This window comes from Garra rufa, chromosome 10, assembly GCF_049309525.1.
Source record: "Garra rufa chromosome 10, GarRuf1.0, whole genome shotgun sequence".
Lineage (NCBI taxonomy): Eukaryota > Metazoa > Chordata > Actinopteri > Cypriniformes > Cyprinidae > Garra > Garra rufa.
Genome location: NC_133370.1, coordinates 20,924,086 through 20,940,970, shown reverse-complemented (window position 1 = coordinate 20,940,970; position 16,885 = coordinate 20,924,086). Strand labels below are relative to the sequence as shown.

Below are 16,885 nucleotides of genomic sequence, written 5' to 3'. Positions count from 1 at the left end.
GAGAGCGAGAACAACACCTCGATGTTGAGCCGCTAATTATTCTGAGCTGGCCAGAATCGACCAGTCGAGTATGCGGATGTCCTGGAATCACGGAGGAGCCAGAGCAGCATCCACACACTTCGTGAAAGTTCGGGTGAGAGCTAGGCCGAAAGGAAGTACTCTGTATTGGTGAGCTTTGCCCCTGAAAGCGAGCCTGAGAAACTTCCTGTACTGACTTCCTGTTCCAGACCCTGCTCGGGGTTTACCCCGCTGAAAGGTGTCGGCTTGGCGCCGAACTGAATAGTGTAACCTTTCTCTACAGTACGCAGGACCCACTTTGAAACATTTGGCAGTAGTTTCCACGCTGCCAGAGAGTTTACTTAGGGTACCAGCCTCTCGAGACTGGTGTCTGGATTTACTCGAGGAACTAACTCGGAGACCTGTAACAGCAAGCTGGCAGGAAGCTCCTGAACTAGCTCTTCGAGAGACCCCCGCGGGGGCTGCGAACTCTCCAGGGCCGCTACGTTTCCGGGCGGAACAGCTAGAGGATGTTCGCGGGAGATAGCCGCGCCCTGTAACACTGGCAGGGTTAGCTGACTCATCTCCTGAGGGCCACGAAGGGGTCTGAAACCCGCACCCGGAGGTACGGTGCAAACCCCCTCGCGAGGGGCTGCCCTCAACGGCCCTGAGCCACAACCGTCAGGGCCGTTTAGGCGAGGACTTCCTGGATAGGAGGACGACCCTCAGGTCGAACCTCTTCTTTTTCTTGGAAGCCCCCGACTTAGAGCGTTGCTTTCCGGGTCCTCTAGGCATAGCCGGAGGAACGCGGGCGGCATCGCTCTGTTTCTGCGCCTCTGATGTGGAGAGCTGGTACACGGCTGGGGTTTAAATCTTTCCCGTCAGGAACCCCGACACGTGTTCATTTGCTCATCAAGCCTGAAGTTTTATTAGGCGGCCTGAAGAGCAAAGACGGAGCCTTCAGAAATGATGCCTAGACCGGGGAACAGAGGCTGATAGCGTCTGTTCAACCCGCGGCGTCATCTTTACTTTCTAGTTTTTCCCAGATCTAAAACTCAATGTAGATCGGGAAGGACAGAAAGCTCCGTTTGGAAGTGCTGACTTAGTCCGCAGGAAGCAAAACGTTTGCTTTTCTGCGGCTCATATCTTATTTAGCTAATGCACAGTCAGCACAACCACCAGCTCATCATACTGAGGCGATCAGGGGGGGCGGTTAAATACTTTTGACAACGCACCTTACATCAACCTCCTTGGAGGAAGATATGGAAAGCGTTGAAAACCTTTCCTGGAGGGAAGTAACCGCATTGCGGGCTTCCTCATCCAGAAAAAAGGTTTACCGATCCATCAGATAGGAGAGGAGATAGGGTATTTTTAAAACACCCGTCTCCAGTCCCTCTAATAGATCGAGCCGCGATCTCAGCGAGTGCAGCAACCGCTCCGCCTCGGCGGAAGCGGGGCCAGACCCGCGAGAAACGCTGGCGAAGGCTCCCTCCTCGAAGAGAGCCTTCTGTGGAGCACCCGCAGTGGAGATTTTTACGCTCACACTGTGGGCAGTCAGCCTTTTCGAGGGCTGACTGTGCGTGCTCTACACTCAAGCAGACCACACATAGACTGTGTGTATCCCCACCAACAATGAAGCATTGGCAGGAAGGAACACACTATCTATGTGGCTGCTTGTACCGCCTAGTTTCGTAACACTTCTTTCCCCCATGGTTGCATTTTAAAGGTCATACTACTCAAATAAAAGCCGTGCAAACTGGCACGAAAAAACAGCAGTATGACCGAGACAGACACAGACACAGAGCGCTCTCGCTGAATGACAAAAGCTGCCGCCGGCTTCAAACGCACGCGTTTTATACTTCCCGGTCGATGACGTCACCGCGCCTGTGACGTCACTCCCGTCATTTCATTGGTTGTTATACACAGTTCAGAGTGCGGCCCGCCAATGGCGTTCCCCATAGCGTTCCTGACGCGGCTCGAGTTCCCGGAAGGGAACATGTATTATTATTATTATGTTGAAAACAGCTGAGTATAATTTTTGTTCAGGTTTCTTTGATGATTAAAAAAGTTCAGAAGAATAGCAGTTATCTGAAATGCAACTCTTTTGTAACAAATGCCTTTATCATCACTTTTAGTCAATTTAAAGCATCCTTGCTAAATCAGAGTATTACTTTCTGTAATTTCTTTCCCCTAAAAAAAATATGGTATAGTGTATAATGTTACAAAAGCTTTTTTATTTCAGATGAATGCTAATCTTTGGAGCTTTCTATTCATCAAAGAGTCCTGACAAAAATGTACTCAACTGTTTTAAAATAAATATTGATCATAATAATAATAAAAAAATGTTTCTTGAACAGCAAATCAGCATAAAAGAATGATTTCTGAAGGATCATGTAATTATGCTGAAAATTCAGCTTTGATCACAGGAATAAATTACATTTTAAAATATATTTAAATAAAAAGCAGTTATTTGAAATTGTAAAAATATTTCAAAGTTTTTGATGTACTTTTGATCAAATAAATGCAGGCTTGGTGAGCAGAAGAAATGTCTTTAAAAAACAATAAACAATAATCTTACTGTTCAAAAATTTTTGATTGGTAGTGTGTATATATAAGTCATGCAAGAAATATACAAAAGTTGGAAGAAATATACAAAGTACAGCAAAGAATGTAAAAATGATTGGAAATGTACAAAAATATAACAAACAACGAGTTTGTGAGGGTGTGTCCAGGGCTGCAAGACTGTGTTTGTGTCCCTCCAGCCCTCACTAGAAAGACATGATTAATCACTGGCTGTCTCTATCAGTCAATCCTCTCTGGGGACAATGTGGACACCTACACCACACTGCATGCACACATAATGGGCCGGTCTATAGGAAAAACATTAGGCCTCCACACTAACACAAGCATAGATATATGCGAAGCTTTGACAGGGCCTCAGGTATGTGCAAACCCACGTCCACTCGCCAACACACACCCTTTCACTATATAGGCGTTCATCAGTCTGTGCTGACAGACAGATGATTTAGTGTGTGTTCTTTTGTGTGAATCTTCTCCGTTAACATCAAAGCTGCCAAATGACCAGCTCTCTGTTTGTGAGTAAGTGTGTGTGTGTGTGTGTGTGTGTGTGTTTACAGGGAGACAAGTGACAGGGAGGTGGTTTAGGTCCCGACAAGCGCTTGACCAAACCATCATGACTCCATTACTGAGCCCATTGATTGTGTACGGATGAATTAAAGAGCCAGTTTCAAGAGGCACACACTCATTTTCTCTTCACACACGGACAGAGGGGCACACATACACACAATCACACGCTCTGTTAACAGATCCCATCATGCACACATAACAGAGTCAGAGTAACACTCTGTCAGTAAAACATCTGACATGTCAACAGACAAAAAAGAAATGAAATGCATTGAAATAGAGAAAATACAGTACATACATTGATACAGTCATAATTCACATTAGCACTCATGTTACTGTGCATAAAAAAAAATACAATTTAGGTTATACCTATAAACAATATGAGTAAAAAAAAAAATAGAATAAACTGAGCTGTCTCACAATGACTGTATGGTAATTCCTACACAAACTCATATGTCAGGTTGTGCTATTTCATGTTGCAAATGGCCGCATAAGGGAAAGAGTTGGATTGAAGATTTATCTGCTTTAGAATGGGTCTGCACCTCTCTTTGTTTACTCTTGCAGACGGTGATTGCTTTGGCACGACTCAAATTATCTTGTCAGGGCAATAAAGCTGACCGCTGCTGAAGAGAGGAGCAGAGAGAGAGAGAAAGGGAGATGTGGGGATAATGGGTATACCATATTAAAAAAAAGAATATATAAATATTTTAGAAAAAAATATCACAAAAAGTACATAGGTTTTAAATAAAAATCTATATTTACTAAAAATAAATTAATTAATATTACCAAAAAAACTGCATTTTACCAAAGATATTTTCAAAGAGTTAACTTAAAACTAATTTAAAGAAATATTTTAAAATATATATTTTTGCCTTTGTCTTTGCCTTTCACTTAGTTCTTTATGTATTTATAAATATATGTTTGTGACTCTGGACCACAAAACTAGTCTTAAGTAGCACAGAATATTTGTAGCAATAGTCAAAAATACACTATGGGATAAAATTATACATTTTTCTTTTATGCCAAAAATTATTAGGATATTAAGTAAAGATCTTGTTCCATGAAGACATTTTGTAAATTTCCTATCGCAAATGTATCAAAACTTAATTTTTGATTAGTAATATGCATTGCTAAGAAGTTAATTTGGACTATTTTAAAGGTGATTTTCTCAATATTTTGATTTTTTTTTTATGTCAGATTTTCAAATATTTGTATCTCAACCAAAATCTAACAAACCATACATCAATGCGAAGCTTATTTATTTTCTTATTTTGTTTCAGCTTTCAGATGATGTATAAATCTCAATTTAAAAAAAAAAAAAATTGCCCCTTATGACTGGTTTTGTGGTCCAGGGTCACATATTTGTATTAGTAGTACATAATACATATTGTATAATAATAATAAAAATGGTATATTACACAAACACATACATTTCAAGAAAGAAAGAAAGAAAGAAAGAAAGAAATAGGTGAGGGGAGATAAGACAGGGGAGAGCACGGAAAACAAATAAAGGGCCAGAAAATGAGAAATAGATGTGCAGGATGTTGCTGGACAGAGACTGGGAGGGAGGGGAGAGAGGGGCGAGCGAGAAAAGGGTTGTAAGAGAAACAGAGGCACACAGAATTGTAATCGATTACCTATTTTTCAAAGTCACTTAAAGTGTCCAGAGTGTGGGGCCGTTAAGTAGTGGTGCTGGAGAATAGGGGATGGGTATGCGTAGGCACGCATGACTGGGGAGAAGAGGAGGTGGGAGAAGGGAGGAGGTGGAGAGATGTATGGGGGTGGGAGGGGGAGTTTTGGGATGCTAACACTGACCCTTGCTAGCTCCTCACTGATGAATCTGTGCTCTTGCAGGAAATAGTTCTGACAGGCCAATATGTGAGCGGAGGATATGTGCCCCCGGAGGGACTTTGTGTATGTGTGTGAGCGTTTACATGTGTTTGCGCGCATGTTTGTCTGCGCGTGTGTGTGTGTGCATAGACTGGACCGTTAGCGATCATCACCCTCTCAAACAGCGCACACATCATGTCAAGACAAACACAACAGTGCCCTCTGAAGTCAAGGACGGGCTCATACTGAGCCCAGGGCTTTATGTAGAGAGAAGAACCAGGATTACAGCCCTACTGCGTGTGTGTTTGTTCATCTGTTTGCAACCTGCCCTCAAGTTACCTCATCATCTCAAGAAAAGATGCTCACTAACCCCTACTGCAACAGATCAATAGCTGCCTCCCAGACATTACAACTGAACTGCAAAACACCAAACGTTTGTTACACACTTACACACTTTGATAATTGGACGCTGCTGTTTCACACATGCTGTGTGACGTGGAAAGTGTTGTTACATCTTTATGCACCTTAAATAAAATGGTATCAGAGAACCGACAGTTTTATGACTCAGTATGTGCTCATCTCAGAGAATTTCCAGCGGCCGAATTTCCAAAGGTGTAATTTCCTCACTTCCTGTTTGTGTATATATTTGCGCTTTGAGTTAGGTAAGCAGACTCACCATGTGATTTACAGCTGTAGTCTGTCGGTAACAGTGAGTTCATCCAGGATATCCTGTTTGAGGGAGGATCTATTGTCCCAGAGGGCTAAAAATAGGTGCTTTGATTGGCTAGTTCCAGATCTGAGAGATTGCGAGATATAAGAGTGAAACAGGAAGGGCCTTTTCGCTCATTTACAGAGCCGCACTTTAGATAATTCACATGCAAAAGATGTGTTAGTTACTCACAGGCAGTCATGACACACGCACCCACCCACACGGATGGACCTTTTTAAAAATAAACACGGCCATGTGTTCAGATGTGAACGCACGTACGCATACCTACTTGTTTATGATAAAATGGCTGTTTGTGTTTATGTGGATATACTATAAAAAGCCTCACGAGGATTCTAGAATGTTTTCACGTTAACTGAGAATAATTGTACTTTATATTACAGTGTCTGATGAAATGTCTGTTGCTGAGTTGATAAGTGTATATGAAGTGTGTGTGCGGGATACAGCTGAAGTGTCACAAGCTCAGTGGCGTAACTGTCTGTGCGGAGCTGTGGATCTAGTTTAATGAGGGAACAGGAGACAGGAGGCCGAGGATGACGGATTCTCCTTCGGCAGAAATCTGAGCCACTTAATCCACACAGTCCAGAGAGAGAGGAAAAGACTTTGAGCACTCATCTGACCCATGCTCATCTCCAAATGTACTATATAAAAACTGGGCCAACACTTCTGTGTTCTAGGGTGTTCTTCCATGTTTTGAGAATTTTGTCCCTTAGTTTTAGTTAAAAGAATCGTTCACTCCAGAATTAAAATTTGATGATAATTTACTCACCCCACGTCATCCAAGATGTCCTTTCTTTCTTCAGTCGAAAAGAAATTAAGATTTTTGAGGAAAATACTTCAGGATTTTTCTCCATATAGTGGACTTCAATGGGGATCAGTGGGTTGAAGGTCCAAATTGCAGTTTCAATGCAGCTTTAAAGGACTCTACATGATCCCAGTCAAGGAATAAGTAAAACGATTAGTCATTTTCTAAAAAGAATGAAAATGTATATACTTTTTAACCACAAATGTTCACCTTGCCCTAGCTCTGCGTCCATACTTCATGCATTACATAACCACGCATGACGAAGGTGGAGGTACCAACCCAGTGTTTACAAAGAGAACGTGTAAACGCCCTTCACAAAAAAAAAAAGGTAAAACAACGTCGGACGATTTTTGTGGAACTCTGGGTAACTGCTGCCGTCTTCATTCCCTGTATACTTCCTCCCAGGCGGGAACATGATTACATAACGCATTGTAGATGCGCATTTGTGGTCGTCTGGGATCATGTAGAGTCTATGAATCTACATTAAAACTGCAATTTGAACCTTCAACCCATTGATCCTCATTGGCATCCACTATATGGAGAAAAATCCTGGAATGTTTTCCTCAAAAACCTTCATTTATTTTCGAATAAAGAAAGAAAGACCATCTTGGATGAGATGAGGATGAGTAAATGATCAGGAAATTTTAATTCAGGAGTGAAACAACCGCAACACTTTGTCTGACCAGCAATGGAATCTTCTACGTTTAGTATTGTCTACAAATCTCCCAAACTTCAACAAATCTTCTCTTGTTCTGTCTGTCTTGTTTTTCTCTCAGGTAAGAAGAAGGTGTCACTCTATGACAGTCAGGCTCCCATCTGCCCCATCTGTCAGGTGCTGCTGCGTCCAGGAGAACTTCAGGAGCACATGGAACAGGAGATGGAGAGGCTCACCCACATGCACATCAGGTAGACTCACACATCTAATCTATACCTGCTGTCTTTTGACAGCTCCATCAGTTCTTGTCACCGTTTCTCAAACAAATGAAGCGCTTTGGCTGCTCTCCCTCACATCAGTGTTTGGTCTAAAAATCAGCAGTGAAGACACCTGGTACTGGTGTAATGCTCCAGTGATAACAAAGAACCAGCAGCAGGACAGGTGCTTTTCCTCTCTGTCATCCATCAGCCCACATGCGCTTAGGCCTTTCATGTGGCCAGGTTAAGCATGGTGGGATGATCACAGAGATCCAGCACAGTATCCGTCATTCATCCACTGCCTGAGGCTTTCAAACAGCCTGGAAAAATGGCCCAGGACCCTACTGCTGGTACATCAACTTGACCTGGTTAAATTGCTGTGTTTTCATACAGCGTCCACCCAAACCATGCAGGATGTTTCACCCTGTGTGCTTGATGGAACATTAGCCATAACAAGAAACAATGTCCTTTGAATGAATAGGTCACAGACGTGTCATAGACATCAAGCTGCGCATTGTGCTACATATATCCCCCCTTTTTGTTTTAATAGATTATGCTGCTAGGCTTCAAACAGAGACACAGGGAGAAAGAGAGAGGGAGATATTAATTCTCAGCAGGATGTCTTTCCAGCACGAGTGTTATCCATCACACGGCGGTGAGGAGTTATCTTTTAATAATTAATAAAGGGCAGTGGGCCGCCCTCCCCTACGGGCAGCGGCTGTGGACACTGACATGGCTCTGGGCCTCTGTCGCCCCTGCCTGTTTGATAGTGCTGGTTATTTAAGAAAATTGCATCATTGCTCCAGGTCTGTCAGGGTTGGATGCCGTTCAGCATTAAAGGCCTGTGATTTGGCCTTTCCTGCGCTCCTTTTAACCCCTGCTTATGGGCGAGAGAGTTATTTTCCCAGGCTATAGGCAGTGCTTGATACTGATTTAGGATAAAGAGAAAGTGCTGTTTGCAATTGCCTTTAAGTGAGTACAGTGACAATAGTACTTCACTGATTACTGAATGTTAGCCATTTTCTCTTACCATTCTGTACAGATTTTTCATTTTTAGGTGCACTATCCCTTTAATATCCTTATATTGAGCATCATTTTGGATTAGTTAGATTTCACTGTTTGACAATAAATTAAAAACAAGTGAGCAATTCATGAAAACACTTCACTCACTTTAGAAAGTGGTGTTGGTCGTCATGCAAATTTTGTCATGGTTTGTTAGTATCGCAAAAGTTATTGATATTTTTGCTGTAAATCTGCAGTAAAATTGAAACAATCCAATTATAGTTCATCTACATCAGCATTAGCATCTAGATTTAGGCATTCCTGAAGTACACAGAGCAGTCACCGCATTGCTTTATCGATGCTTCTGCTATCAGTGTGGAACTCTGGGTAAATGCTGCCGTCTTCGTTCCCTGTATACTTCCTCCCAGGCGGGGCTCCGCTCAACACACGCTAGCACACACAGATCATTGGAAGTGACATGGCGAATTTGTGGCAATTTGTAGTAAATCTCCCTTTAATGATAGCGTTTCATTCTGCACCAAATGAGACTTGAGTGCATGTAAAATGGGGAAAGCTATTTAAGATGTAGCATTAGGCAGATGTCTGAGTGGATGCGGGTGAGTGTGTGTGAGATTGGAACCCGGCGCGGCACTCCCCTCTCTCTCCCTCCCCTGTGGCCGCATCGCCGTGCCCCCTCCCCTGACTCGTCCTCTGCTCTTCATGTATGGAAATGGAAATCCATCATGCCCTTTACCCGTCTGCCTGCTCTGAGGGCCACAGCAATCTACATATTCCCCCACCCTTTCCCAGCCTCTCCACGTAATCAATTTGCCTCCAGCGGAGCGAGGGAGATCCGGGTGGCAAACGACACGAAAAGCAATCTTTATCTCCAGCTTACAACCCCCCAACTGTCGACTGGCATTTATTCAATTTTCACCAGCTCCCTCACTTTCTCGCTCTCTCTCCTTCTTCTCAGTCTAGCTGAATTCGGCTGTGAGAGGGGAAAGGGAAAGCACGGTTTGACCGGAGTGTGGAGTTTGGGGAATTTTGAAGTCAGTCCTACATAATCGTTTTAAACTGAGAATTTTAAAAAGATGAAAAAAGTTTGATTGGTGAAGGTGATTTATATATCACTATACATACTGTACAGTGGTACAGTCGGAAATTGTTGGAACACTAGTGTTTTCACCAGCTAAAAAATGGTTTTAAGTCAGTTATTTCTATCTTTTGCTGTAGTGTGTAGTAGGAAATATCAGGTTACATATCCAAACATTCATTTTGCCATTAATTGTAATAATACAATGAGATTTTTGTATAATAATAACTGACTTAAAACCAGTTTTAGCTGGTGAAAATACAAGTGTTCTAATAATTTTGGCCACCACTGTATATAAGAGAGATATTAATACCATATCATAACCATATATCACTCGATACACCTCAAAAATTCTCTGTCATGTATCTGTTTTTTTTTTTTTTCATAGTTCATTTACATTAGAACTTTTTTAAGTTGCTTGGGACCAATATTTATTGTAAAAAGACTATATTCAAATTTTTTTATTTAAAACCCTCTGCTTACAGAGCGAATTTCACTGTTTTTTTGCTTCATTTGATTATACAGTACCTTTCCTACAGTACAACTCTTACATGCTTCCGTTTAAAATGCCAATATTTTCACTGCAATACTCAGTCATGATTTACGCATTATTGTCTGCACACTAGTCCTAAATTAACTTGTTCTCCATACACCTACCATTACATAAAATCCCTCAGGGCCTATAGTTCAGCTCCTGTGTGGCATCTCTAAACTAGTAAAGAGTGTTTTTCTGTCATTGGCTTTGCCTGCTTGTCCCACCAGTGGGAAAAGAGCATTTTGAGATACTAGGATGAGTGCAGAGGGGGCATTTAGAACGCTGCGGGGTATGAAGTGTATCTTAGTGTTGTTTTTTTTGACATGAGGAGATGTGTGAGGTCACAGAGATTCGCCGTGCCACGCTGGGCGGATTTATGATGCCGAGGAGTCCGTTTATTATCTCGCAAACAGCGCACTGCCACCGATGGGGCAATTTATCCCCTCTCAAGGCCTGGTTCCTGATTTGTGTTGTCTCTTTCTTCTCCTCTGTCTCATCTTTTCTCTCTGTCCCCTTCTCTTTCTTTCCTCCCCTTGCTGTCAGATCAATCATGCCGACTAGAGAAAAGGCGGGTTTGGGCTTATTACCTGAGTGGAGGGGCGGAGCAAAGCTCCAAAACCCGCCTCCACCTGTCATTTATTACATTTGAGCCTTTTTAGCCAGTGTATATACTGTACTGCAACTTCATCTGTCAGAGCAGGAACTAAATGAACACAAACAGGATCCGTGTTGTCTTTTACTCCTCGCTCTGTTTCGTTCGTCCAGTGACAAGTGTGCCTGCCGGATCAGACTCTCAGATTAGGGTGCAGGCTAATTCAATTTCACTTCAACCATCTCTCCGGGTGTGAATGCGTGATTTAAAACGAACATGACAGGGGTGACGTTACCCCTGTCATTGTTTCTCAGGTCGTCATCACGCTGTTTCATAAACACCCAGCAGTGGCCCATCTATGAGGCTCTAAACAAGAGCGACAGACAAGGAAACAGGCAGACGGCAAAAAAAAGCAAGAGACAAAAAAAGAGAGATGGCAGGAAAGATATTAATGTTTCAGAGAGGAATCTGATTTGATATGTCTTTCCCTATTGTCGGTGGATGCTTTAGCCTTCCCGTTTAATAATTCCTGCCTTCCAATCAGTCATCCTCAATCCACAATGTCCACAAGGCAAAGATTCGATGTACAATCCACCCGCCAGACTCAAGAAGGAGTCGCCCCCCCACCCTTTTCTCTCTCTCTCTGCCATTCTCCTCCTCTTTAATACAATGTTTACAAGCCAGTGCATTGTCCTCAACATATTTCAAAGTCCTAAGTGCCCAAGGCGTTTCACTGACAAATCAAATAACCGCAAAATCATTTATTTCCTTCTGCCTTAGTCTAACTGCGGGAGGGTTACGGTGGTGGTGGGGGATCAGGTCTGGATGGAAGCATCCATGAGAATGATTACTTCAATAAAAAAATTATAACCCAAATCTGCTTAGCAGTCGTACTTTTGGACAGTAATTGTTTCAAATACAGCATGACCCAGGGCTGCCTGGATTGAGTGGCGTAGAGGATGGGTTTGAAACTGCTCTCGATTCCCCCCCCCCCCCCATTTTCTATCTCCAGATGATTAAAAGTGTGATTTGTGTGGCTTTGTTCTCTTTTGTCTCGGCTGTCCTCTCGAAGGCCCGCTCGGGTCCTAAGCGAGGCCAACAGGGGAGCGCTCAATGTGACTGAGCTAAAGTGAGTGTTGATGGAGGAGACGCGTGTAGTCCAGCTCCTTAGGGGACAGAAGTTGCATTTCTACGAAATGACATATTGCAGTTTCTGTTCAGTCAAAAGGTGATTGGTTTATAGCCAGTGCTGTGACACATGATCAAAATAGATCAGCCATCATGGCAACAAGTTGCTCTTGCACATCACATTCCATCGAAATTAACATCAGCGCACGTCAGCTGTGAACTTGTCCTCCTGAATGGCCATTTTGAGTCTGTTCCAGTCTCATCGATTACATGCATCAACCTTGATATTCAGAGGGGTCGATGTTTTTTTTTTATGTCAGATTCCTAAATTTTACATTTGGTTTTGGTTATAAGCCATCTGAAGAATTTTATTGGTTATAGCCATCTCTTACAGTGTCTCTTTTTCCCCTACAGCAAGAACCCATCACACAAGGACATCAGTGCGGCTCCAGGCACACCGAAGGTAAGATGGCCACCGCCATATAGCCATTTCAAATCATTATGTTCACTGATAGGCACAGCCACAATTAATGGCTATTAGTTCTCTGTTTCATAGATAAAGATGTAAAGAGAGTCTTGTGTAAGAGAATAACTTCCTTTATTTCCTGCAGTAATTTACTTAGAGCTTTCAATGTTTCCTGACTGCTTATTCAAAATACACGGACATGGAAAATGATACCAATGTTTTTCAGTGTCATGGTCATAAGAAGCCAAATTCGCGTCAATTGAATTATGTAGTGCAGTGACCCTGGACCACAAAATCTTAAGTAGCGCTGGTATATTTGTAGCAATAGCCAAAAATACATTGTTTGGGTCAAAATGATCAATTTTTCTTTTATGCCAAAAATCATTAGGATATTAAGTAAAGATCATGTTCCATGAAGATATTTTGTAAACTTCCTACTCTAATTATATCAAAACTTAATTTTTGATTAGTAATATGCTTTGCTAAGAACTTTAAAGGTGATTTTCTCAGTATTTAGATTTTTTTTTGCACCCTGATTTTCAAATAGTTATATCTTGGCCAAATATTATCCTATCCTAACAAACCATATGTCAGTTGAAAGCTTATTTATTCAGCTTTCAGAAATGTATAAAGTTGTTTTTTATATATTGACCCGTAAGACTGTAATAGGGTCAAATATAAACAATTATATTTAATTTTATGCATGGATGTTAAATGGATATTTCAGCCAAAATTATAATTCTGTCATCATTTTAACAAAATTTCATTGCATAGACAAAAACAGTTGAAACATTTTTCAAAATATCCATAAAAGAAAGAAAGTTATATAGGTGAGGGTGAGTAAATGATGACAGAATTGTCATTTTTGGATGAACTTCTCCCTTTAAGCCATGATTTTGAAGGAAGAACGAATTACAGGCTGATGTGACATTGTCAATGGAGAGTATTGCGACACATCAAGCATTTATCTTTCAGTTTATGGATTTTATGATGCCGTGAACCTTTACAAATGCCAGAAATTCCAACCTCACATTCACTAAAGACATTCCGCAGACTGCCTGAGATATATATTTTTACTTTCTCTCAGAAAAATGCATATTTCTTGGCGAGGAAATGAACAAGAATGGTGATGATTATAAACTATGATTGTCCCTCATCCAGAGGGCAAACCCTTTGGTTCTGACCCGCGGTTGGAGAGAAACTGAGAGTATGGAAAGAGCATGAGAGCCAGAAGACACAGAAGCGGGTTAGAGAACAGGCTGCGTGAGGCGTGACTGAGCATTCTATAGCACACACTTAGTATTCCGTAGGAGTGTGTGGAAAATGAAGAGGCTAGCTGGGACGGTGGAGGGGGTCCATGATTCTCCTTTAAAAGACGGCGAGTAGCAGATCAGGCCCAGCTCGCTAGTTCTAAAGGGGATTAACCCCGGGCCGAGTTGGCCCGTCTTCACCCCTCTCTCAAGCCGCCATTGCCATAGCGACTCCATGCCAGTCTTTGCGGCTCCTAATCCAACAGGGCGAAGGCCAATGCTGGTAGGCGGCACAGTTAACATGCTAACATCTGCAGCACTGCTACTGCTTGTGCTACACGTCTATGTGCAACTTATACAATGACTTTCAGGTATTTTAAAGGAATTCAGACTTTTTAAAAGGAATTTAAACATCAAAATGATCAAACATAAATATAAAGGTATTTTAAATGCACAATCTTTTGAGGTTAATGTTGCGCAAAGGCTTGTGTGATGTATTTATCAAACATAAATCTTTTATCAAATATGATGAATTGTACAATACACAAAATTGTGAATAAATAACCTTTCCATTGAAGTATGGTTTGTTAGGGACAATATTTGGCTGAGATACAACTATTTGAAAATCTGGAATTTGAGAGTGCAAAAAAACCTAAATACTGAGAAAATCGTCTTTGAAGTTGTCCAAATGACGTTCTTAGCATTGGATATTACTAATCAAAATTAAGTTTGGATATATTTATGGTAGGAAACTTACAAAATAACTTCATGAAACATGATCTTTACCTTATATCCTAATGATTTTTGCCATAAAAGAAAAAATATATAATTTTAACCCACACAGTGTATTTTTGGCTATTGCTACAACTATACATGTTCTACTTAAGACTAGTTTTGTGGTCCAGGGTCACATATTTGTTGCTTTTCTTGAACCCAAAATAGGTTGAAAATGAACATTTATTGATTTGTTTAATATATAAAGATTTATTAATAAGTTGAATAAATAATAATGAAATAATAAACCTTTTTTAAATTTACTTATTAATAAATGTTTACCTTTTGATTATTGCTGATGCCTCTGGTATCTCATTTTTAATTTACAACCTATTTTGGGTTTATTTTATTATTATAGTAATTTTTAAGCAATAATTGAGTTAAATAAAACTAACTAGAAAGTTGGGTTAAACATTTAATCAACCACATTTTTTAGAGTGTACCATTTAAAAGTTAGTATTTTGTAAAAGAAATTATTACTTTGATTCAGCAAGTATGCATTAAATTGATCAAAAGTGACAGTAAATACAATTGTAATGTTACCAAAAATATTTTATTACTTTGTATGCATCAAATAATTCTAAAAAAAATATTAATCAGTGCTATGTCAACAAGGTCAGTGTCAACATTGATAATAATAAGAAATGGTTAGGATTATTAGGAAAATATTAGGATAATTTATAAGAATCATGTGGCACTGAAGACTGGAGTAATGTCTACTGAAAAATCAGCTTTGCCATCACAGGAATAAAATATAATAAAATTAGTTATTAAATAGAAAACAGTTATTTAACATTTTAATAATATTTCACAATTGTTTTGCTGTATTTTTGACCAATTAAACGCCAACTTGATGAGTACAAGACTTTTTTAGAAACATAGGAAAAAATCGTACTGATCCCATTAGTTTAACAGTTTTTTCAAGTCAGATTACCCGCTGCTACATTTGCCCTCCATGTGTTATTTTAAGACTATTATCAATTCTCATTGGACACTGAAACAGTTAAACTTCGCACACACCAGATACAGTAGACCCGTGTAAACACTTAGCGCTCACACTCGCTCTCTGGCACACACCGTATTCCCTGAGCTCCAAAGGTTTTGAGATCACAAATAAATTGTTTCCTGACCTTGCGATTCAAAAGCATAAGGAGCCATGCATAATGTCTAATTTACTGTCCCCGTAGAGAGAGGCTGCCATTTTTCACTTATTAATATTAGATTACAGTTGTCAGCCGCTAAAGCAGCAACCCCTCCTCTCACTCTGATTAATCAGAGCAGATTGTAAATACAAATATTTTATAGCCGCCTCATAAAAGCAGGACGGAGATCAAGACTCCCGGGAAAGTAAGCAGTATTTCCCCTTCCCCCTTTCCTCAGTCATTTGAGAAATTAAGTCAATTAGGTTTTCAGAAGGACAGGCCTGTTACGTCTCCCACGTTTATAGGCGATCAAAGTGTCCTGTCATGCCATCCCATGTCCTGCTTTCTCTCAGTCGAAGCCTCCATTACTTTAAAACACTGATGTCCTGTCAACACACATAGTTTGAAGCTGAAATGGCAGTTAATGGTTATCTGTCAACAATTGTTCACATCAGTCATATTGTTTCAACACACTGGGTTTGGAGTTCTTGTCTGTGGCTACACCATCAGTTCTGTGGATGACATGTTTGTCTAGCGGATGGCTGCTCACCTCTTTCTCTCATTTTTTTTGTTTCTCTCTCTCTCGCTAGTCTCTCCTGTTGTCAGTGCACATCAAACGTGAGGGCGAGTCTCCAGTTGTGTCCCCGCTCTCCTCTGATGAAGCTCACCATTCTGACAGATACCAGGTGAGACGGGAAACCTCAGACGGAGGGAGTCTGTCACAGGTGCAGAGTGACAGACTGTGCAGTTCTGACACTCCACACAACTCCACACACAGACCGAAACTCTCCACTCTGATGCAGCCCTTCATTTCACCGGGTTTTAGCTTGTTGAGAGTGTCTCAATATGTGGGAGCTTCAAATCTGGGCACAAAATGTCTTACCTGAGACCAAAAAATATTATTAACCACTAGAATACTTGTTGCAGGTGTTACAGAAATGCAGCTAAAATGGCAGGACATTGAAAAACATCCTATATGATTTAGTTTTGGCTTTACAGTTCAATTCAAGAACAACTGAATTAAAAATTGTATTTTTGACACAAAGTTACCATAAGAGAAACATCAACATTAACTAAACGTCTCCTTAAAAATAAGATATTACCCCAGCTGCTTTAAAATAACAGAGTGAAATGATGTGCATCCAGCTTTTCTCCTCCACAATATCCTCCATCTTATCCCAGACTGGATCTGACTGCCGGACGTATTAATACAGGCTGAAATCTGCTCTGCTAATCTCCAGCCCCAGGTTTACTCAGGCTGTAATGTGTGTTCTGCTCTGATATGTAATCATCCATAGTTTAACCCTGGGCTAATCTACGCTGCCCTCGAGCCCCGGATATCATCTCTGTGCTCCAGTGTCCTTGACATGTTTGTTTTCTTCCTGCTTCCCCTGGAGCTGTGGGTCTGTGGGACATTTCGGCCGGCATCTCTACCTGTCCCTCAAACCTAGAAGTGGGAGAATTTCTCAATTAAAACAATATCTG

At 41.0% G+C, this 16,885-nt stretch overlaps 1 protein-coding gene across 7 annotated transcripts in view; it reads left to right on the top strand.

The window, feature by feature from the left end:
* rnf220a (ring finger protein 220a) overlaps positions 1-16,885 on the top strand; it is a 138,960-nt gene that overhangs the window by 96,265 nt on the left and 25,810 nt on the right. For all 7 annotated transcript variants that reach the window (XM_073848581.1, XM_073848579.1, XM_073848580.1 and 4 more), the window contains exons 3-5: positions 7,280-7,409; positions 12,183-12,231; positions 15,991-16,086. In XM_073848581.1, the coding sequence (XP_073704682.1) occupies positions 7,280-7,409; positions 12,183-12,231; positions 15,991-16,086 (275 nt within the window). The remainder of the gene's footprint in view (positions 1-7,279; positions 7,410-12,182; positions 12,232-15,990; positions 16,087-16,885) is intronic.